Source organism: Heptranchias perlo, chromosome 21 (genome assembly GCF_035084215.1).
Source record: "Heptranchias perlo isolate sHepPer1 chromosome 21, sHepPer1.hap1, whole genome shotgun sequence".
NCBI lineage: Eukaryota > Metazoa > Chordata > Chondrichthyes > Hexanchiformes > Hexanchidae > Heptranchias > Heptranchias perlo.
This window is the reverse complement of record NC_090345.1, coordinates 42,668,582-42,692,223: the sequence shown is the minus strand read 5'-3', so window position 1 is coordinate 42,692,223 and position 23,642 is coordinate 42,668,582. Positions and strand designations below refer to the sequence as shown.

The 23,642-nt window shown below is 54.4% G+C and overlaps 1 protein-coding gene across 2 annotated transcripts in view; it reads left to right on the top strand.

Moving 5' to 3' along the window:
- ipmkb (inositol polyphosphate multikinase b) overlaps positions 1-23,642 on the top strand; it is a 95,325-nt gene that overhangs the window by 3,420 nt on the left and 68,263 nt on the right. For both annotated transcript variants that reach the window (XR_010966735.1, XM_068002576.1), the window contains exon 2: positions 19,252-19,337. Coding sequence is in view for 1 of the 2 variants with exons in the window: in XM_068002576.1 (XP_067858677.1) it covers positions 19,252-19,337 (86 nt within the window). In the remaining variant the exon portion in view is untranslated. The remainder of the gene's footprint in view (positions 1-19,251; positions 19,338-23,642) is intronic.

The following is a 23,642-nucleotide window of genomic DNA, read 5'->3' as shown; positions in this document are numbered from 1 at the left end:
TCCTCCCCCCCCCGTATCAACAACCCTCCCCCCCCCGTTATCAACAACCCTCCCCCCCCCCCCCCCCGTATCAACAACCCTCCCCCCCCGTATCAACAACCCTCCCCCCCCGTGTCAACAACCCTCCCCCCCCGTATCAACAACCCCCCCCCCCCCATCAACAACCCTCCCCCCCCGTATCAACAACCCTCCCCCCCCCGTATCAACAACCCTCCCCCCCCGTATCAACAACCCCCCCCCCCCCATCAACAACCCCCCCCCCCCATCAACAACCCTCCCCCCCCCGTATCAACAACCCTCCCCCCCCCGTATCAACAACCCTCCCCCCCCGTATCAACAACCCTCCCCCCCCGTATCAACAACCCCTCCCCCCCCCCCCCCCATATCAACAACCCTCCCCCCCCCATATCAACAACCCTCCCCCCCCCCCATGTCAACGACCCTCCCCCCACCCCCCGTATCAACGACCCTCCCCCCCCCCCCGTATCGACGACCCTCCCCCCCCGTATCGACGACCCTCCCCCCCCGTATCGACGACCCTCCCCCCCCGTATCGACGACCCTCCCCCCCCGTATCGACGACCCTCCCCCCCCGTATCGACGACCCTCCCCCCCCGTATCGACGACCCTCCCCCCCCGTATCGACGACCCCTCCCCCCCCCCGTATCGACGACCCCTCCCCCCCCCGTATCGACGACCCTCCCCCCCCGTATCGACGACCCTCCCCCCCCGTATCGACGACCCTCCCCCCCCCGTATCGACGACCCTCCCCCCCCGTATCGACGACCCTCCCCCCCCGTATCGACGACCCTCCCCCCCGTATCGACGACCCTCCCCCCCCGTATCGACGACCCTCCCCCCCCGTATCGACGACCCTCCCCCCCCCCCCCCGTATCGACGACCCTCCCCCCCCCCGTATCGACGACCCTCCCCCCCCCCCCCCCCGTATCGACGACCCTCCCCCCCCGTATCGACGACCCCTCCCCCCCCCCGTGTCGACGACCCTCCCCCCCCGTGTCGACGACCCTCCCCCCCCCGTGTCGACGACCCTCCCCCCCCCGTATCGACAACCCCTCCCCCCCCGTATCGACAACCCTCCCCCCCCCGTATCGACAACCCTCCCCCCCCCGTATCGACAAACCCTCCCCCCCCCGTATCGACAACCCTCCCCCCCCCGTATCGACAACCCTCCCCCCCCGTATCGACAACCCTCCCCCCCCCGTATCGACAACCCTCCCCCCCCCCGTATCGACAACCCTCCCCCCCCCGTATCGACAACCCTCCCCCCCCCCCCGTATCGACAACCCTCCCCCCCCCCCCCGTATCGACAACCCTCCCCCCCCCCGTATCGACAACCCTCCCCCCCCCCGTATCGACAACCCTCCCCCCCCCCCCCGTATCGACAACCCTCCCCCCCCCCCGTATCGACAACCCTTCCCCCCCCCCCGTTTCGACAACCCTTCCCCCCCCCGTATCGACAACCCTGCCCCCGCCCCCCGTATCAACAACCCTCCCCCCACCCCCATATCAAAAACCCTCCCCCCCCATATCAACAACCCTTCCCCCCCCATATCAACAACCCTTCCCCCCCATATCAACAACCCTTCCCCCCCATATCAACAACCCTTCCCCCCCCATATCAACAACTCTCCCCCCCATATCAACAACCCTCCCCCCCATATCAACAACCCTCCCCCCCCCATATCAACGACCCCTCCCCCCCGTATCAACGACCCTCCCCCCGTTATCAACGACCCTCCCCCCCCGTATCAACGACCCTCCCCCCCCGTATCAACGGACCCTCCCCCCCGTATCAACGACCCTCCCCCCCGTATCAACGACCCTCCCCCCCGTAATCAACGACCCTCCCCCCCGTATCAACGACCCTCCCCCCCCGTATCAACGACCCTCCCCCCCGTATCAACGACCCTCCCCCCCGTATCAACGACCCTCCCCCGTATCAACGACCCTCCCCCCGTATCAACGACCCTCCCCCCCGTATCAACGACCCTCCCCCCCGTATCAACGACCCTCCCCCCCGTATCAACGACCCTCCCCCCCGTATCAACGACCCTCCCCCCCGTATCAACGACCCTCCCCCCCGTATCAACGACCCTCCCCCCCGTATCAACGACCCTCCCCCCCGTATCAACGACCCTCCCCCCCCGTATCAACGACCCTCCCCCCCCGTATCAACGACCCTCCCCCCCGTATCAACGACCCTCCCCCCCCGTATCAACGACCCTCCCCCCCGTATCAACGACCCTCCCCACCCGTATCAAACGACCCTCCCCCCGTATCAACGACCCTCCCCCCGTATCAACGACCCTCCCCCCCGTATCAACGACCCTCCCCCCGTATCAACGACCCTCCCCCCGTATCAACGACCCTCCCCCCGTATCAACGACCCCTCCCCCCGTATCAACGACCCTCCCCCCGTATCAACGACCCTCCCCCCGTATCAACGACCCTCCCCCCGTATCAACGACCCCCCCCCCCGTATCAACGACCCTCCCCCCCCCCCCGTATCAACGACCCTCCCGCCCCCGTATCAACAACCCTCCCCCCCCGTATCAACAACCCTCCCCCCCCCCGTATCAACAACCCTCCCCCCCCATATCAACAACCCTCCCCCCCCCCCCCGTATCAACAACCCTCCCCCCCCCCCCCCCCGTATCAACAACCCTCCCCCCCCGTATCAACAACCCCCCCCCCCCCGTATCAACAACCCCCCCCCCCCCGTATCAACAACCCCCCCCCCCCCCCCCGTATCAACAACCCTCCCCCCCCCCCCCCCATATCAACAACCGTCCCCCCGTATCAACAACCCTCCCCCCCCCCCCCCCCGTATCAACAACCCTCCCCCCCCGTATCAACAACCCTCCCCCCCCGTATCAACAACCCTCCCCCCCCGTGTCAACAACCCTCCCCCCCCCCCCCCCCCCCCGTATCAACAACCCTCCCCCCCCCGTGTCAACAACCCTCCCCCCCCGTATCAACAAACCCCCCCCGTGTCAACAACCCTCCCCCCCCCCCGTATCAACAACCCTCCCCCCCCCCCGTATCAACAAACCCTCCCCCCCCCCGTATCAACAACCTCCCCCCCCCCCCCCCCGTATCAACAACCCTCCCCCCCCGTGTCAACAACCCTCCCCCCCCGTATCAACAACCCCCCCCCCCATCAAACAACCCTCCCCCCCCGTATCAACAACCCTCCCCCCCCCGTATCAACAACCCTCCCCACCCCCCGTATCAACAACCCTCCCCCCCCGTATCAACAACCCCTCCCCCCCCCGTATCAACAACCCTCCCCCCCCCGTATCAACAACCCTCCCCCCCCCCCCCATATCAACAACCCTCCCCCCCCCCATATCAACAACCCTCCCCCCCCCCATGTCAACAACCCTCCCCCACCCCCCGTATCAACGACCCTCCCCCCCCCCCCCGTATCGACGACCCCCCCCCCCCCGTATCGACGACCCTCCCCCCCCCGTATCGACGACCCTCCCCCCCCGTATCGACGACCCTCCCCCCCCCGTATCGACGACCCTCCCCCCCCCGTATCGACGACCCTCCCCCCCCCGTATCGACGACCCTCCCCCCCCGTATCGACGACCCTCCCCCCCCGTATCGACGACCCTCCCCCCCGTATCGACGACCCTCCCCCCCCCCGTATCGACGACCCTCCCCCCCCGTATCGACGACCCTCCCCCCCCGTATCGACGACCCTCCCCCCCCGTATCGACGACCCTCCCCCCCCGTATCGACGACCCTCCCCCCCCCGTATCGACGACCCTCCCCCCCCGTATCGACGACCCTCCCCCCCCCGTATCGACGACCCTCCCCCCCCCGTATCGACGGACCCTCCCCCCCCGTATCGACGGACCCTCCCCCCCCGTATCGACGACCCCTCCCCCCCCCGTATCGACGACCCTCCCCCCCCCGTATCGACGACCCTCCCCCCCCGTATCGACGACCCTCCCCCCCCCGTATCGACGACCCTCCCCCCCCGTATCGACGACCCTCCCCCCCCCGTATCGACGACCCTCCCCCCCCGTATCGACGACCCTCCCCCCCGTATCGACGACCCTCCCCCCCCGTATCGACGACCCTCCCCCCCCGTATCGACGACCCTCCCCCCCCCCCCCCGTATCGACGACCCTCCCCCCCGCCCCCGTATCGACGACCCTCCCCCCCCCCCGTATCGACGACCCTCCCCCCCCCGTATCGACGACCCTCCCCCCCCGTGTCGACGACCCTCCCCCCCCGTATCGACAACCCTCCCCCCCCCGTATCGACAACCCTCCCCCCCCCCGTATCGACAACCCTCCCCCCCCCGTATCGACAACCCTCCCCCCCCCGTATCGACAACCCTCCCCCCCCCGTATCGACAACCCTCCCCCCCCGTATCGACAACCCTCCCCCCCCCGTATCGACAACCCTCCCCCCCCCCGTATCGACAACCCCTCCCCCCCCCCGTATCGACAACCCTCCCCCCCCCGTATCGACAACCCTCCCCCCCCCCCCGTATCGACAACCCTCCCCCCCCCCCCCGTATCGACAACCCTCCCCCCCCCCCGTATCGACAACCCTCCCCCCCCCGTATCGACAACCCTCCCCCCCCCCCCCCCGTATCGACAACCCTCCCCCCCCCCTATCGACAACCCTTCCCCCCCCCGTATCGACAACCCTGCCCCGCCCCCCGTATCAACAACCCTCCCCCCACCCCCATATCAACAACCCTCCCCCCCCCATATCAACAACCCCTTCCCCCCCATAATCCACAACCCTTCCCCCCCCATATCAACAACCCTTCCCCCCCATATCAACAAACCCTTCCCCCCCATATCAACAACCCTTCCCCCCCATATCAACAACTCTCCCCCTCATATCAACAACCCTCCCCCCCCATATCAACAACCCTCCCCCCCCCATATCAACGACCCTCCCCCCCCGTATCAACGACCCTCCCCCCCCGTATCAACGACCCTCCCCCCGTATCAACGACCCTCCCCCCCCGTATCAACGACCCTCCCCCCCGTATCAACGACCCTCCCCCCCGTATCGACAACCCTTTCCCCCCCCCGTTTCGACAAACCCTTCCCCCCCCCGTATCGACAACCCTGCCCCCCCCCCCCGTATCGACGACCCTCCCCCCCTCCGTATCGACGACCCTCCCCCCCCCGTATCGACGACCCTCCCCCCTCCGTATCGACGACCCTCCCCCCCCCCCCGTATCGACGACCCTTCCCCCCCCCGTATCGACGACCCTTCCCCCCCCCGTATCGACGACCCTTCCCCCCCCCGTATCGACGACCCTTCCCCCCCCGTATCGGCGACCCTTCCCCCCCCGTATCGGCGACCCTTCCCCCCCCCGTATCGACAACCCTCCCCCCCCCGTATCGACAACCCTCCCCCCCCCCCCCCCCCGTATCAACAACCCTCCCCCCCGTATCAAACAACCCTCCCCCCCGTATCAACAACCCTCCACCCCCCCGTATCAACAACCCTTCCCCCCCATATCAACAACCCTTCCCCCCCATATCAACAACCCTTCCCCCCCATATCAACAACCCTTCCCCCCCCGTATCAAACAACCCTCCCCCCCGTATCAACGACCCTCCCCCCCGTATCAACGACCCTCCCCCCCGTATCAACGACCCTCCCCCCCCGTATCAACGACCCTCCCCCCCCCGTATCAACGACCCTCCCCCCCCGTATCAACGACCCTCCCCCCCCGTATCAACGACCCTCCCCCCCCGTATCAACGACCCTCCCCCCCCCGTATCAACGACCCTCCCCCCCCCGTATCAAACGACCCTCCCCCCCCGTATCAACGACCCTCCCCCCCCGTATCAACGACCCTCCCCCCCGTATCAACGACCCTCCCCCCCGTATCAACGACCCTCCCCCCCGTATCAACGACCCTCCCCCCCGTATCAACGACCCTCCCCCCCGTATCAACGACCCTCCCCCCCGTATCAACGACCCTCCCCCCGTATCAACGACCCCTCCCCCCCCGTATCAACGACCCTCCCCCCCGTATCAACGACCCCTCCCCCCCCGTATCAACGACCCTCCCCCCCGTATCAACGACCCTCCCCCCGTATCAACGACCCTCCTCCCCCCGTATCAACGACCCCCCCCCCCCGTATCAACGACCCTCCCCCCCCCCCCCCATATCAACGACCCTCCCCCCCCCCATATCAACGACCCTCCCCCCCCCCCATATCAAACGACCCTCCCCCCCCCCCATATCAACAACCCTCCCCCCCCCCATATCAACAACCCTCCCCCCCCCCATATCAAACAACCCTCCCCCCCATATCAACAACCCTCCCCCCATATCAACAACCCTCCCCCACCCCCCGTATCAACAACCCTCCCCCCCCCCCCCCGTATCAACGACCCTCCCCCCCGTATCAACGACCCTCCCCCCCGTATCAACGACCCTCCCCCCCCCGTATCGACGACCCCTCCCCCCCCGTATCGACGGACCCTCCCCCTTCCTATCGAACGACCCTCCCCCCCCCCGTATCGACGACCCTTCCCCCCCCGTATCGACGACCCTTCCCCCCCCCGTATCGACGACCCTATCCCCCCCCGTATCGACGACCCTTCCCCCCCCGTATCGGCGACCCTTCCCCCCCCCGTATCGACAACCCTCCCCCCCGTATCGACAACCCCTCCCCCCCCCCCCGTATCAACAACCCTCCCCCCCGTATCAACAACCCTCCACCCCCCGTATCAACAACCCTTCCCCCCCATATCAACAACCCTTCCCCCCCATATCAACAACCCTTCCCCCCCCGTATCAACAACCCTCCCCCCCGTATCAACGACCCTCCCCCCCGTATCAACGACCCTCCCCCCCGTATCAACGACCCTCCCCCCCGTATCAACGACCCTCCCCCCCCGTATCAACGGACCCTCCCCCCCGTATCAACGACCCTCCCCCCCGTATCAACGACCCTCCCCCCCGTATCAACGACCCTCCCCCCCGTATCAACGACCCTCCCCCCCCGTATCAACGACCCTCCCCCCCCGTATCAACGACCCTCCCCCCCCCTTATCAACGACCCTCCCCCCCCCCATATCAACGACCCTCCCCCCCATATCAACAACCCTCCCCCCCCATATCAACAACCCTCCCCCCATATCAACAACCCTCCCCCACCCCCCGTATCAACAACCCTCCCCCCCCCCCGTATCAACGACCCTCCCCCCCGTATCAACAACCCTCCCCCCCCCCGTATCAACGACCCTCCCCCCCGTATCGACGACCCTCCCCCTCCGTATCGACGACCCTCCCCCCCCCGCGTATCGACGACCCTTCCCCCCCCGTATCGACGACCCTTCCCCCCCGTATCGACGACCCTTCCCTCCCGTATCGACGACCCTTCCCCCCGTATCGACGACCCTTCCCCCCCGTATCGACGACCCTCCCCCCCCCCGTATCGACGACCCTCCCCCCCCCCGTATCGACAACCCTCCCCCCCCCGTATCGACAACCCTCCCCTCCCCCCCCCCCCCCCGTATCAACAACCCTCCCCCCCGTATCAACAACCCTCCACCCCCCCGTATCAACAACCCTTCCCCCCCCATATCAACAACCCTTCCCCCCCCATATCAACAACCCTTCCCCCCCCATATCAACGACCCTCCCCCCCGTATCAACGACCCTCCCCCCCGTATCAACGACCCTCCCCCCCCGTATCAACGACCCCTCCCCCCCGTATCAACGACCCCTCCCCCCGTATCAACGACCCTCCCCCCCGTATCAACGACCCTCCCCCCCGTATCAACGACCCTCCCCCCCGTATCAACGACCCTCCCCCCCGTATCAACGACCCTCCCCCCCCGTATCAACGACCCTCCCCCCCCGTATCAACGACCCTCCCCCCCGTATCAACGACCCTCCCCCCCGTATCAACGACCCCTCCCCCCCGTATCAACGACCCTCCCCCCCGTATCAACGACCCTCCCCCCCCGTATCAACGACCCTCCCCCCGTATCAAACGACCCTCCCCCCCCGTATCAACGACCCTCCCCCCCGTATCAACGACCCTCCCCCCCGTATCAACGACCCTCCCCCCCCGTATCAACGGACCCTCCCCCCCGTATCAACGACCCTCCCCCCCCGTATCAACGACCCTCCCCCCCGTATCAACGACCCTCCCCCCCGTATCAACGACCCTCCCCCCCGTATCAACGACCCTCCCCCCCGTATCAACGACCCTCCCCCCGTATCAACGACCCTCCCCCCCGTATCAACGACCCTCCCCAACCCCCTTATCAACGACCCTCCCCCCCGTATCAACGACCCTCCCCCCCGTATCAACGACCCTCCCCCCCGTATCAACGACCCTCCCCCCCGTATCAACGACCCTCCCCCCCGTAATCAACGACCCTCCCCCCCGTATCAACGACCCTCCCCCCCGTATCAACGACCCTCCCCCCCGTATCAACGACCCTCCCCCCCGTATCAACGACCCCTCCCCCCCGTATCAACGACCCTCCCCCCCGTATCAACGACCCTCCCCCCCCCCCGTATCAACGACCCTCCCCCCCCCCATATCAACGACCCTCCCCCCCCCCCCCCATAACAACCCTCCCCCCCATATCAACAACCCTCCCCCCCATATCAACAACCCTCCCCCCCATATCAACAACCCTCCCCCCATATCAACAACCCTCCCCCCATATCAACAACCCTCCCCCCCATATCAACAACCCTCCCCCCCATATCAACAACCCCTCCCCCCCATATCAACAACCCTCCCCCCATATCAACAACCCTCCCCCCATATCAACAACCCTCCCCCCCATATCAACAACCCTCCCCCCATATCAACAACCCTCCCCCCATATCAACAACCCTCCCCCATATCAACAACCCTCCCCCCATATCAACAACCCTCCCCCCATATCAACAACCCTCCCCCCCCCCATATCAACAACCCTCCCCCCCCATATCAACAACCCTCCCCCCCCCATCAACAACCCTCCCCCCCATCAACAACCCTCCCCCCCCATCAACAACCCTCCCCCCCCATATCAACAACCCTCCCCCATATCAACAACCCTCCCCCCATATCAACAACCCTCCCCCCCACCCCCCATATCAACAACCCTCCCCCCCACCCCCCATATCAACAACCCTCCCCCCCCATCAACAACCCTCCCCCCCCCATCAACAACCCTCCCCCCCGATCAACAACCCTCCCCCCCGATCAACAACCCTCCCCCCCCATCAACAACCCTCCCCCCCATCAACAACCCTCCCCCCCCGATCAACAACCCTCCCCCCCGATCAACAACCCTCCCCCCCGATCAACAACCCTCCCCCCCCGATCAACAACCCTCCCCCCCGATCAACAAACCCTCCCCCCCGATCAACAACCCTCCCCCCCCATCAACAACCCTCCCCCCCCCATCAACAACCCCTCCCCCCCCATCAACAACCCTCCCCCCCCATCAACAACCCTCCCCCCCCCCCATATCAACAACCCCTCCCCCCCCCCATATCAACAACCCTCCCCCCCCCCATATCAACAACCCTCCCCCCCCCCATCAACAACCCTCCCCCCCCATCAACAACCCTCCCCCCCCCATATCAACAACCCTCCCCCCCCCATATCAACAACCCTCCCCCCCCCATATCAAACAACCCTCCCCCCCCCATATCAACAACCCTCCCCCCCCATCAACAACCCTCCCCCCCCATCAACAACCCTCCCCCCCCATCAACAACCCTTCCCCCCATCAACAACCCTCCCCCCCCGTATCAACAACCCTCCCCCCCCGTATCAACAACCCTCCCCCCCCCGTATCAACAACCCTCCCCCCCCCCGTGATCAACAACCCTCCCCCCCCGTATCAACAACCCTCCCCCCCCCGTATCAACAACCCTCCCCCCCCCCCGTATCAACAACCCTCCCCCCCGTATCAACAACCCTCCCCCCTCCCCCCCCCGTATCAACAACCCTCCCCCCCCCCCCCGTATCAACAACCCTCCCCCCCCCCCCGTATCAACAACCCTCCCCCCCCCCCCCCCGTATCAACAACCCTCCCCCCCCCGTATCAACAACCCTCCCCCCCCCATATCAACAACCCTCCCCCCCCCATCAACAACCCTCCCCCCCCATCAACAACCCTCCCCCCCCCCATATCAACAACCCTCCCCCCCCCATATCAACAACCCTCCCCCCCCCCATATCAACAACCCTCCCCCCCCATCAACAACCCTCCCCCCCCATCAACAACCCTCCCCCCCCCATCAACAACCCTCCCCCCCCCATCAACAACCCTCCCCCCATCAAACAACCCTCCCCCCCCGTATCAACAACCCTCCCCCCCCGTATCAACAACCCTCCCCCCCCCGTATCAACAACCCTCCCCCCCCCGTATCAACAACCCTCCCCCCCCCGTATCAACAACCCTCCCCCCCCCGTATCAACAACCCTCCCCCCCCCGTATCAACAACCCTCCCCCCCGTATCAACAAACCCTCCCCCCTCCCCCCCCCGTATCAACAACCCTCCCCCCCCCCCCCGTATCAACAACCCTCCCCCCCCCCCCCGTATCAACAACCCTCCCCCCCCCCCCCCCGTATCAACAACCCTCCCCCCCCCCGTATCAACAAACCCTCCCCCCCCCGTATCAACAACCCTCCCCCCCCCGTATCAACAACCCTCCCCCCCCCCCGTATCAACCAACCCTCCCCCCCCCCCGTATCAACAACCCTCCCCCCCCCGTATCAACAACCCTCCCCCCCCCGTATCAACAACCCTCCCCCCCCCGTATCAACAACCCTCCCCCCCCCGTATCAACAACCCTCCCCCCCCCGTATCAACAACCCTCCCCCCCCCGTATCAACAACCCTCCCCCCCCCCGTATCAACAACCCTCCCCCCCCCCGTATCAAACAACCCTCCCCCCCCCAGTATCAACAACCCTCCCCCCCCGTATCAACAACCCTCCCCCCCCCCCCCCCCCCCCCATATCAACAACCCTCCCCCCCCCCCATATCAACAACCCCTACCCCCAACCAAACACCCCTCTTCCCTCCCCCCACCCCCCCACCCCCACTTTCCCATCTCCTCCTCCCCTCACCTCTGGTGGACTGATGACTGGAGGTTGGACAGGATGGATTGTTGATGATGGGTCGAGAGAACGGGTGGTGAGGTGGAGCTGGGTATTGTCGATGTATAATGTGGAACCTGATGTTTTCGGATGATGTTGCCGAGAATTAACACAGAATGTTTCTCAGCTGTAGGTGCATTGCCTGGTTCTACTGAGACTGTACAAAGACCTAACTCAAGCATGTAGTATCTGGCAGAGAGATTGTGTATTTTCAGTCACAGGGTTATTCAAGTTAAATTGGTGAACTTTGTCTTATGACTCCTCTTCTCCAGAAACACAAAATTTTATGTAGCTGAAGATCCCGATCTCAATTGTATTGCAGGAGAAAGGTTGGAGATTATGTCCTTTCCTACTGGAAGGAAGGGAATTTTGATGGTGTTGGATACAATTCCACACAACATTCCCAGAAGTCTGGGGGCAGGTCAGCATCTTGTTCTAAGGCAATACATTATAGTGCTGTGTGACTTTGACAAAATTTTGTGTATTTAAAATCTAAAAGGAAATAGATCCCTGCCCTCAGAGAAAAGTTTTTTAATAAAGTCTTTCTATGACCAGTGGGCACGGCGGGGAACAGTGTGTCAGATTTTGCTGTCAAAATAACGGTGAGGCTAGTGGCGCTCGCTGTTCTTTATGCGTAAATGGTACCTGCAACTTTAGGCGAGGGGCAGATGTGCAGTTAAATGGCAATATCCAAAAGTTGCTGTCCGCATTGCGCTGCTCCGCCGTTAGCTTCACAAAAACAGAATCTCACTGTCTGCCTCACCATTGAAATGCATTGAATGGTGTGATGTTGCTGTATTTGCCGCGGTAGATAAGAATTAAACTCAACACAGAAAGTTAAATCTTGTCCATTCCTGTCTAAGTACGTGATAATTGTTAAATACTGCCAAGCAAACCCTTCTGGCACTGAAAATTAACCCTTACCAGTGTGGTGTCTCATTCCTTCAGGTGTTAATTGTTGGAGATTTAAAAAATATTAAATAAAACTTTTTTTTTTTACTTTTGCCTCTCTCTCTCTCTCTCTCGCGCGCTCTCTCTCTCTCTCTCTCTCAATTCAATCTTTCTCTTTATTTCTCTTTTCTGTACGTGATTGAAATTGAATTCACCCATTCTAATTTATATTGCCTCCTTAGTTTTTGAATCTTACAACACCAGGTTATCGTCCAACAAATTTATTTTAAAATCACAAGCTTCGGCTTGTGATTTTAAAATAAAATTTGTTGGACTATGACCTGGTGTTGTAAGATTCCTTACATTTGTCCACCCCAGTCCATCACCGGCACCTCCACATCATCCTTAGTTTTGAACTGAGGGGTGCAAGGGCAAGTCTAACTAATGGCAAACGCCGTTAGATGCCCTGCTACAGCAAAATCTGGCCCATTGTGCCTTCAGCTTCCTCGGCCCTAAGGTCTGGAATTCCATCCTATACCCCTCAACCTCTCATTTTTAAGATGCTCCTTAAAATCTACCACTTTGACCAAGCTTTTGGTCACCTGTCCTAATGTCTCTATGTGGCTCGGTGTTAAATTTTGTCTGATAATGCTCCTGTAATGCGCCTTGGGACGTTAAAGGCGCTATATAAATGCAAGTTATTGCATGATTTGTATGATAACTTTCCTTTTGTTTAAATTGGACTTTGTCTAAATTGTTTTATTAGTTGTGCCTCCTTACAAGGGGACACTTCTACAGTTGTTTTCTTGATAATGACATTGGGCCTATTTGATTAATTAAAAAGAGTCACATGAATTTCTGGACGAAGGATGGGCCAATGATCTGCTTCTGGATCTCTGCAAATGCTGCATTAAGAGGCGAATAACCCTGTAAAATTGAACTCCCTCTTTTTTTCCTCCACACGGAGAGGGAACAAAGTTTTCTCCAGAAGGACCACTTTTGGTTGCTTGGTTATTTGCAGGCCTGTGTCCTACAACTCTGGGTTGGTCCATCTAAGTATTTGGTGGGTGGTGGGGTTGGGTGGGGATGGAGGAGGAGGATCCCTTTTCTGACATTTATCTCCCCTATCCTTCCTGAAAGTGTTGGCCCGGTCCTGGGACATGGTTCCACAGACACTGGGTGTTCTCTGGCACTTTGCCCAGGGGGCTGCTCTTCATATACGAGCCCAGACAGTTGCTAATGTATTGTCGGAAAATGTAATTACTCACACAAATTTGCAGTACTGCATTCTAGGATTGCATCTGTCCCTATACATTGTGAAAAGTATTATATGGTGCATCTGTTTCACTTGAGACTGAAAGTTATGTCAACCCTTACCACTTGGACGTCATAGCTGAGCCAGGTCATGCTGCATTCTGATATCCACATACACACGTTTCCAGCAGAGGTCGCTGGATAGTGTTCAGGAGAGGGCAGCATGGGTGCCCTTTTTTTAATCATGTTCTCCCTACCACTCCCTCCCCCAATCCATGGACACTGAGGCTAATTGGATCTGTAATTAAATATTGGGAAGACTATAGATGTTGTCTTTGGTCCCCGCCACAAACTCTGTTCCCTAGCCACTGACTCCATCCTTCTCCATGGCCACTGTTTGAGGCTGTACCAGACTGTTCGCAACCTTGGTGTCCTATTTGACCCTGAGCTGAGCTTCCGACCCCATATCCTTTCCATCACCAGGACCGCCTTCTTCCACCTCTTTAATATCGCCTTGCTCCATCCCTGTATCAGCCCATGCTGCTGCATTAGGCTTTAGGCTGCTGAAAGCCTCATCCATGCCTTGTTACCTCCAGACTTGACTATTCCTGGCCGGCCTCCCACCTTCCACCCTCCATGAACTTGAGCTCATCCAAAATTCTGCTGCCCCTATCCCAACTCGTACCAAGTTCCGTTCACCCATCAGGGTCAGCAAGCAACCCTGTGCTTGCTGACCTACGTTGGCTCCCAGTCCAGCAAAGCCTCGATTTTTAAAATTCTCATCCATGTGTTCAAATCTCTCCATGGCCTCGCCCCACTCTATCTCTGTAACCTCCAGACTGCGAACCCTCCGAGAACTCTGCGTTCCTCCAGTTCTGGCCTCTCGTGCATCCCCAATTTCTTTCACCCCTCCATTGGCGGCTGTGCGTTCAGCTATCTAGGCACTAAGTTCTGGAATTCCCCCCCTAAACCTCTTTGTCTCGCTACCTCTATCTCCTCTTTTAAGATGCTCCTAAAAACCTATCTCTTTGACCAAGCTTTTGTTCACCTGACCTAATATCTCTTTGTAGTTCTGTGTCAAATTTTGTTTGATAATGTTCCTGTGAAGCGCCTTGGGTTTTACTATGTTAAAGGTGCTGTGTAAATTCACGTTATTGTACCAGCACCCAGGCCAAGATCAGTGAACTCAGCATGATTGAACCTGGAACCTTGTCTATGTGGCTCAGCTCCTTGCTGGATAAACTTACTGAGCTACCAGGGGACCTATCGTGTTGTAATCAGTGTTTCAGATTCTCTCAGCTCTGTGGGAGGGAGGGAAATAATCTCGAGGGTCCTGGAGCTCCAGTGCTATGGTACGTAATGATTCAAAGGCACAATGCACACTTTGCCTTTCTACAAGTAGTCATCAAATATCTAAAATGGACAACACTTCACCCACGCAATCCTTTCCCTCCCATTCAACGTCTCCCGGTCGTTTTTAGGGACAGTGGTGGCACAATTTGCTTTAAGCTTCTGTGCATTGGATATTAACTGTCCATTTAACATCAGTCCTCTTATTATAATCAATTTTAGTCATGGTCATGCCAAGACAGTGCTGTGCAAGCTTGAGCTCTGCTGCTTTCTGTGAATGATGAGTTTGAATCCGGACAAGGCGTGACTGGTATCACGTCACATCCTTGAAAATCCAGTCAGTTCTCAATTCATGCTGTTTGTTGCTGTGCATTCATTTCAGACCAAGATGTTAACTGGCAGTATGATCTTATAACAGAGTAGCATGGTAGTGTGCTGGATGTGGCAGTACCTGTGGTTCTTTAAGATTTTTAACCTGGATAATGCATTAGAGCTTGGCTGTTTTATTACAGTACTTAGGGAGTTAAAACAGAGCAAACTTGATCAGATGCGTGTTACAGCAAGCGGTACTGTATGTCTGGAATCAAGTAACCAGTACAACATTTAAAAGCTTATTCAGATCCTGTATGATTCACTAATCAGTCTATTCTAACGATCCAAATCCTTGGTGTCTGCTGTGGCTCAGTGGGTAGCATTCTTGCATGTGAGTCAGATGGTCTCATTCCGGAGACTTGAGCACAAAATCTAGGCTGACACTTCAGCGCAGTACTGAGGGAGCACTGCACTGTCAGAGGTGCCCTCTTTCGGATGAGACATTAAACCAAGGCCCCGTCTTCCCCCTCATATGGATGTAAAAGATCCCATGGCAGTGTTCGAAGAAGAGCAGGGGAGTTCTCCCCGGTATCCTGGCTAATATTTATCCCTCTCATCATTTAAAAAAAAAACATATTATCTGGTCTTTATCACACTGCTGTTTGTGGGACCTTTCTGTGCGCAAATTGGCTGCCGTGTATCCTACATTACAACACTTCAAAAGTGGCTGTGAAGCTCTTTGGGATGTCGTGAGGTTATAAAAGGCGCTATATAAATGCAAGCCTTTCATTCTCTGCGATGTCTTTTTTTATCTGGAAGCTGTCAAAAATGTGACTTCATTTCTGAAACATTAGAAAGTTATGTTCCTGAAATATTCAACCAAATTTTAATTGGAGTGACATACAATCATTAAAAATGGTGACAACTTTGGGATATTTTGGGGTCTATTTGGAGAGATTAAATTCCCATTTAATATTCACCGCAAAGATGAAACGGGCTTGTGTGCAGGCATTGTTATTCAGAAGCACTCTAACCTGTTGTAAAATGTAACCTTCATTTATGTTAATCAACTGGATATTGTTTGTCTCCTTAAATGTTAGCTGGATTTCAGCTGAATTTGCCTTGCTGGGTTGTCAGTGCTTTGTTCTAAAAGGCAAATTTTAAAACTCTTCAAATTTATCCAATGTATACTGCATAAAGTGATAAACCCCAGGGTATGTGAGGCAATAAACTGCTTATTTTCTGCTTTGGTGAATTTTAGTGCTGAACAAGATAAGGCATATCTTGCGCAGGGAAATGGAACTCCCACCCACGCAACACACGATGGTTTTTGCATTCAGTGTCAACGTTGAGGTCAGGTACAGCACAGCAAGTTCTAGGCTGCTTTTATATTGGTTTTATGCCATGCTAGTGCTGGCGACTCCTGGCTCATTGGTCTTTCACAGCTGGCAACATCCCTCAAAATAAAGCTTGTTAAAGCAGCCGGCCGGCCGCGAAGACCCTTTTTTTTTAAACTGGGTCTTCTCTGCCATTCCCCTCAGTGAATCTGACAAGTTTATTTTAGGATTGCTGTCTGCTGCGCAAGACCGAGGACTGGGGACCCTTCTGCCCTAATAATATCTTCACCCCAATCGTCGAAGAACATCGTCAATGTGTGGCAGTGTCAGTTTTTCTATTTCCCACGTCGGCTATCTTTGAGGAGCTTAACAGAAGTGGGCCATTCAGACCCTCGAGCCTGTTCCACATTCAATTGGATATGGCTGATGTGTATTTTAACTCCACTTGCCTGCCTTGGTTCCATATCCCTTAATACCCTTGCCTACCAGAAATCTATCAATCTTAGTTTTGTGCTGAGAATGTACACCCACCTGGAACTGGGTAGTGTATGCCCACTGAATCGTTCTGTGTAGTATTGTTGCAGTTAGAATAGAGTCTATTTGCACAGGATTTGAATTTTGGTTCGAGGAGTGAAAGTGCCTTGTTGTAACTGCTGTGCTACCTGATTTCCGTTCCCTTTCCCTCCCCTCCCCACTTTAGAAGGGATGGGGGGAAAGGAAACAAAAGCAAGTAGGAAATCTTTGCTTTTGTGTGTAAACCTGTGAACCATATACAGTGGCTTTTGAAAAATTACTGAGACTTTTTAAAAAAAAAACCATTGCCATTAAAATATCAAATATACAAAGAAGCCTTGAATTATAGGAAGTGTGTTCACTGTACAATGAATCCAAAATAAAACTTTAATCTTCTTCGATCTATAGTGGGATCTTTGGGCCCAGTCACAACCCCTTTGCTGATCTAAAGCAGTTTTAATTACTCTGTTTGAGACATCAATTTTACTGCTATAGAATCCATGATTAAGGCATGACATTTGGTGTGAGGTCACAACCTATGGAAAATTCTGTGAGCTTCTCCAGCGCTTATCAGGTGCAGAATTTGCTGCTCAAGCATCAAATTCTTGCATTAAATACTCCACAAGCAGTGAAAATGCTGATTTCTGAGCAATAACAAACCACATGTATTCTCCATGATATCTAACCTTGAAAGTGATCTGTATTTTTCCACATCTGATATCTGGTCATGTAAGTGCTTCTCTTGCCTGTTCTTCCTTTCTCTCCCTTCCCTCACTGTTCCATGAGAAATTCTACTTTTAGAAAGTACGTTCCAACTATTTTATCTCGCTACTTTGGGGATTGTCAGCCTCGGTACCCCTTATTTGCACATAGACATTTACAGCACACAAGGAGGCCACTCGGCCCATTGTATCCGTATCACTTCTGTACTTGAGCAATCGAAAACTGATCCTCTCTCCATAGCCCTTCCTCTTCACATGTTTATCTACTCTTTTAAAAGATGCAATGGTCCCTGCCTCAACTACTCCCTTTGGCAAGAATTCCATGCTCCACAGCTCTCTGTGTAAAGTGATTTCTCCTAACCCCTCTCCTCATTCACTTAGTGACAGTTTTGAATTGATGTCTCCTTGTCACTGACTTCCCAACCAGAAGAAATCATCTTTCCCTATTCACCCTATTGAAACCTAATGAGAAGTAACTTCTGTGAGCTTCTACAGCACTTATCACGTGCAGAATTTGCTGCTCAAGTACCAAATTCAACCTTCATAGTGCTTCCTCGGCTTTCAGGATCTGGGTATATATTTTTTTCTTCTATTGCTTGGTTCCAAAAAGAACTAGATCCTTACTGCAGTTTAGTAAAGTTTGTATGAGTTATAAATCGGAGGTTATTTTGAGCTGGAACCAATTTTTAACAGGATCTGTCAATTCACAATCAGGAGGAATAATTCTTAAAGTAGGGAAGTAGGTATGATCACTGTTTTAAGTGAGTTCACTTTTAGCTTTTTACTGAGTGAAAGCGAAAGAATGAACTTGTATTTATATAGTGCCTTTTAACTCATGGTCCTCATGATCTCTCAAAGATTTGCAGCCAATGAATTACTTTTCATAAGTGCAGTCCCTGTTACTTTCTAGGCAAATGCAGCAATCAGTTTGTGCACAGCAAGGTCCCACTCATGGCGAATAAATGACCCGATAATCTGTTTTTTGGTGGTGTTGGTTGAGGGAGGAATGTCAGTCATGATACCAGGAGAAGTTGCTGCTCTTAACGTCCAACTGAGCAGGCAGGCATAGTCTTGATTTTAATGTCTCATCTGGAAGACTGCACTTTTGACAATGCAGCACTCCCTCACTACTGAAGTGGTGTCAGCTTAGTGCTGACTGGAGCTTGAATCCACAACCTTCTGATTCAAAGTTGAGAATGCTACCACAGAGCCAAGCTGATGCTGGGTCATTAACCGATGATGCTACTTGGGAGCGTTGCCTTCCAAAAGATGTCCACTGATAAAATGACCAGGTTTGGTGCCCTACCCACAGTTGTATGATTAACTGCTCCCTTGCACTTCTCAAGTTTAAAAGGTTAGGCGTTTGTGTACTAGTTTTAAAAAAAAAAGTGGTGTCGCATAATATTTAATCAAAAAGAAAAAATTGAGACATTTGGTTTCTTCAGTTTTTTTATTACAAAGATGACCTTGCATTGATAAAGGAATTATATTAAAAAAAAATGTTCAAATGTATTTGTTGAGTGACATTGCCTTTATCTGCCTTTTTATGATCAGGGATATTGGGATTTTTGACGTCTTCTATTAACTAGCCACCGTGGCCTGATGTTCAAAGGATGAAGTTAACTTTTTTTTTTAAGAAGTTTAGCTTTGAAATAAAGTTATATTATGTAGAGATAGTTGTGCTGGAAATGTGAAACCATAATTTCATAAGTTTTTTGTCCTCTGTCTAGGTATGTTGCAGCATCCGGATGGCACGGTCTTGAAGCAATTGCAACCTCCTCCTCGTGGGCCCAGGGAGATGAATTTCTACAACATGGTAATTGCTGTTTCGGTAGAACATTGTGTAAGGTGAAATTGGCCTTCAGTATTACTGCATTGGACTGAACATAGAGCTGAAATCTCTGTACGCAGATGCTATGCCACCATGTTGCACTCTGAGATGGCAGTTGTGACCGTACACCATGGTTTTCCACGTGACTGCCATATCTCAGCTGGGCTGGGACGCCTGCGGAATATTGAGTGGATGCAGTGCATATTGGAGAGCAAGTCCACGTATGCTGCTATCATGAGGGTGCTTGATTCAAGCTTAGAGTGGCATTGGCAAAAATCTGACATCAGATCATCTGTCCACTTGTTTGTGAAATGGGAAGTTTTTTTTGGGGTGGGGTGAAAAGAAGAAAAAAATCAAGTTCTCAATCTCTCTCCCCCACCCCCCAGTCTTAATATTGGGACAGCCTGACAAATGTTGGTTATACTGGTTAGGGAGTTGTTAAGAGGTCGGGGGCGGGTGGGGTGGGGGCGCAACTCATGTAACCAATTGTGATCGAATTAAATTTGTATCAAATTAAACAGTATTCTAGAGGGATTTAGAGTAGTTATGAGCTGAAATTAGTTAGTCTGGAATTGAAAGCAATTTCTATGGGTTATCAACCCAGCAATAGATTAGTCGTGTTCCTAATGCTATAACATCCTGTGCATTTCCTGGCAGTGTTCCTTCCAGTTGTTTACATCCCATGTTTATTGGGTCCCTTTAGCTTAGAGATCCTGAATAGAAATGTTTAGTTTCTCCAGCACTGATAGTTAGTTCCTATCTTAAATATCATGTTTTTGGGCCTTGATCAAAGAAAAATAATGGTTCCAAACAAATTCTGTTAGTACACAATACATTCCTCTAGTCTTTGATTCCTAGCTCTGTTTTTGTTATTTTGTGCAATACACACATTAAAAACCTCCTTTTAAAGTAAATGTTCCTTGCTGCTTTGGTGAGATCATTCAACAGCATTTCATTAACAGATGCTTAAAGCTGGCTAAAGGGTTGTATTCTCTTAGAGTTTCGAAGGTTATGGGATGATCTGATCGAAATTTATAAGATATTAAGGGGAACAGATAGGGTGGATAGAGAGAAACTATTTCTGCTGGTTGGGGATTCTAGGAGTAGGGGGCACAGTTTAAAAATTAGAGCCAGACTTTTCAGGAGCGAGATTAGAAAACATTTCTACACACAGAGGGTGGTAGAAGTTTGGAACTCTCTTCCGCAAATTGCTAAATTTAAATCTGAGATAGATAGCTTTTTGGCAACCAAAGGTATTAAGGGATATGGGCCAAAGGCAGGTATATGGAGTTAGATCACAGATCAGCCATGATCTTATCAAATGGTGGAGCAGGCACGAGGGGCTGAATGGCCTACTCCTGTTCCTATGTTCCTAAAATGCATAACAAAACTATACATGTATCCTGAACAGCCTTCTCCCATACATTATTCGAATTTAAAGTTGCTTAATTCAAATGATCTAATAGTTCAATTTTTTTCATGCAAGGAATGACTGAATTATTAGTAGACTATATATACATATGTGCAAGTAAAAGACAAGGCTGAAGCGTTTGCAACCATCTTTAGCCAGAAGCGCTGAGTGGATGATCCATCTCGGCCTCCTCCCGACCTCCCCACCTTCACAGAAGCCAGTCTTCAGCCAATTCGATTCACTCCACGTGATATCAAGAAACGGCTAAGTGCACTGGATACAGCAAAGGCTATGGGCCCCGACAACATCCCGGCTGTATTGCTGAAGGCTTGTGCTCCAAAACTAGCCGCGCCTCTAGCCAAGCTGTTCCAGTACAGCTACAACACTGGCATCCACCCGACAATGTGGAAAATTGCCTAGGTATGTCCTGTCCACAAAAAATAGCAAGACAAATCCAATCCGGCCAATTACCGCCCCATCAGTCTACTCTCGATCATCAGCAAGGTGATGGAAAGTGTCGTTGACAGTGCTATCAAGCGGCACTTACTCACCAATAACCTGCTCACCCATGCTCAGTTTGGGTTCTGACAGGACCACTGAGCTCCAGACCTCATCACAGCCTTGGTCCAAACATGGACAAAAGAGCTGAATTCCAGAAGTGAGGTGAGAGTGACTGCCCTTGACATCAAGGCAGCTTTTGACCGAGTATGGCATCAAGGAGCCCTAGTAAAATTGAAGTCAATGGGAATTAGGGGGAAAACTCTCCAGTGGCTGGAGTAATGCCTAGCACAAAGGAAGCTGGTGGTGGTTGTTGGAGGCCAATCATCTCAGCCCCAGGACATTGCTGCAGGAGTTCCTCAGGGCAGGGTCCTATGCCCAACCATCTTCAGCTGCTTCATCGTAAGGTCAGAAGTGGGGATGTTCAGTGATGATTGCACAGTGTTCAGTTACATTCGCTACCCCTTAGATAATGAAGCAATCTGTGCCTGCATGCTGCAAGACCTGGTCAACATCCAGGCTTGGGCTGTTAAGTGGCAAGTAACATCTCCAACAAGAGAGAGTCGAACCACCTCCCCTTGACATTCAACGGCATAACCATTGCTGAATCCTCCACCATCAACATCCTGGGCGTCACCGTTGACCAGAAACTCAACTGGACCAGCCACATAAATACTGTGGCTACAAGAGCAGGTCAGAGGCTTGGTATTCTGTGGCAAGTGACATACCTTGTGACTCCCCAAAGTCTTTCCACAATCTACAAGGCACAAGTCGGGAGTGTGATGGAATACTCTCCACTTGCCTGGATGAGTGCAGCTCCAACAACACTCAACAAGCTCGACACCATCCAGGACAAAGCAGCCCGCTTAATTGGCACCCCATCCGCCATCTTAAACATTCACTCCCACCACCACTGGCGCACTGTGGCCGCAGTGTGTACCATATACAAGATGCACTGCAGCAACTCGCCAAGGCTTCTTCGACGGCACCTCCCAAACCCGCAACCTCTACCACGTAGAAGGACAAGAGCAGCAAGCACATGGTGAACACCATCACCTGCACGTTCCCCTCCAAGTCATACACCATCCTGACTTGGAAATATATCGCCGTTCCTTCATCGTTGCTGGGTCAAAATCCTGGAACTCCCTACCTAACAGAACCTTCACCACATGGACTGCAGTGGTTCAAGAAGGTGGCTCACCGTCACCTTCTCAAGGGCAATTAGGGATGGCCAATAAATGCTGGTCTTGCCAGCAATGTCCACGTCCCACGAAGGAATCAAAAAAAAGTACATCAAGAAAAAAAATGAATCTGTAGCCTTTTTGTGTATTCTAGAAGTTTTCAGTATTTTCTGATCTGCCATCACCCTCTTTCACATTCTGAGCCAGAATCATAGAATCTTACAGCACAGAAAGAGGCCATTTGGCCCATCGTGCCTATGCCAGCTCTTTGAAAGAGCTATCCAATTAGTTCCACTCATAGAAAATTTACGGCACAGAAAGAGACCATTCGGCCCATCATGTCTGCACCGACGGAAAATGAGCCACCCAGCCTAATCCCACTTTCCAGCACTTGGTCTGTAGCCTTGTAGGCACTTCAGGTGCACATCCAAGTACTTTTTAAATGAATTGAAGGTTTCTGCCTCTACCAACTTTTCAGACAGTGAGTTCCAGACCCCTACTGCCTTCTGGGTGAACTTCCCTGCTCTTTCCCCATAGTCCTGCTGAATAACACTTTTTGGAGGGAAGGCTTTTTCAATCTTCCCTGTACTTGAGTGAAGGAGCAGTAATTGGAGTAGTTTTACGCTACTGTTTGGGGAAGCCTCTGCTCCGAGAGCAGGTGCCAGCAGATGGAGGGGGAGAAGGTCGGAGAGGTATGGGGACATTTATTTTTGCTTGCTCTTTTGGGGTCAAAAACCCTTCAAATTACAGTCCAAGACCTCTTAGCATTTGCGATGCTTCATTTAAATGCGGTTTACTAGTAGTTCCATAAAGACTAATTTGAGTAACTGCATCACTGATTTGTGAAAAGGGAAAATGAACTTTTCAGCAAGAACTGCAGTCTTGTGTCCAGCAGCAGAAGGGTGCATGTGTGTGTCTTTGCTAATCAAAGGTGGCTTCTAAGAGCTTTTATTGCTTGTATGGGTAAATGATAACATTATGCTAGCAGTAAGATATTCTAGGAATGCTGTCAGTTCTATTTTTTTTCTCCCTCACACTTTGCTTATACCTAAAAACATTTTTGAGATGTGGAGTTTCTGGCTTCTCGAGAGAAACATCATTGCTCTACAGTGGATGGCTTAGCAACAGATCGATCAACTTCCCCACATTTGGGTAGGTGAGTTCATGATTGCACAGTGCCAGTAAATTTTGTCATTTCTC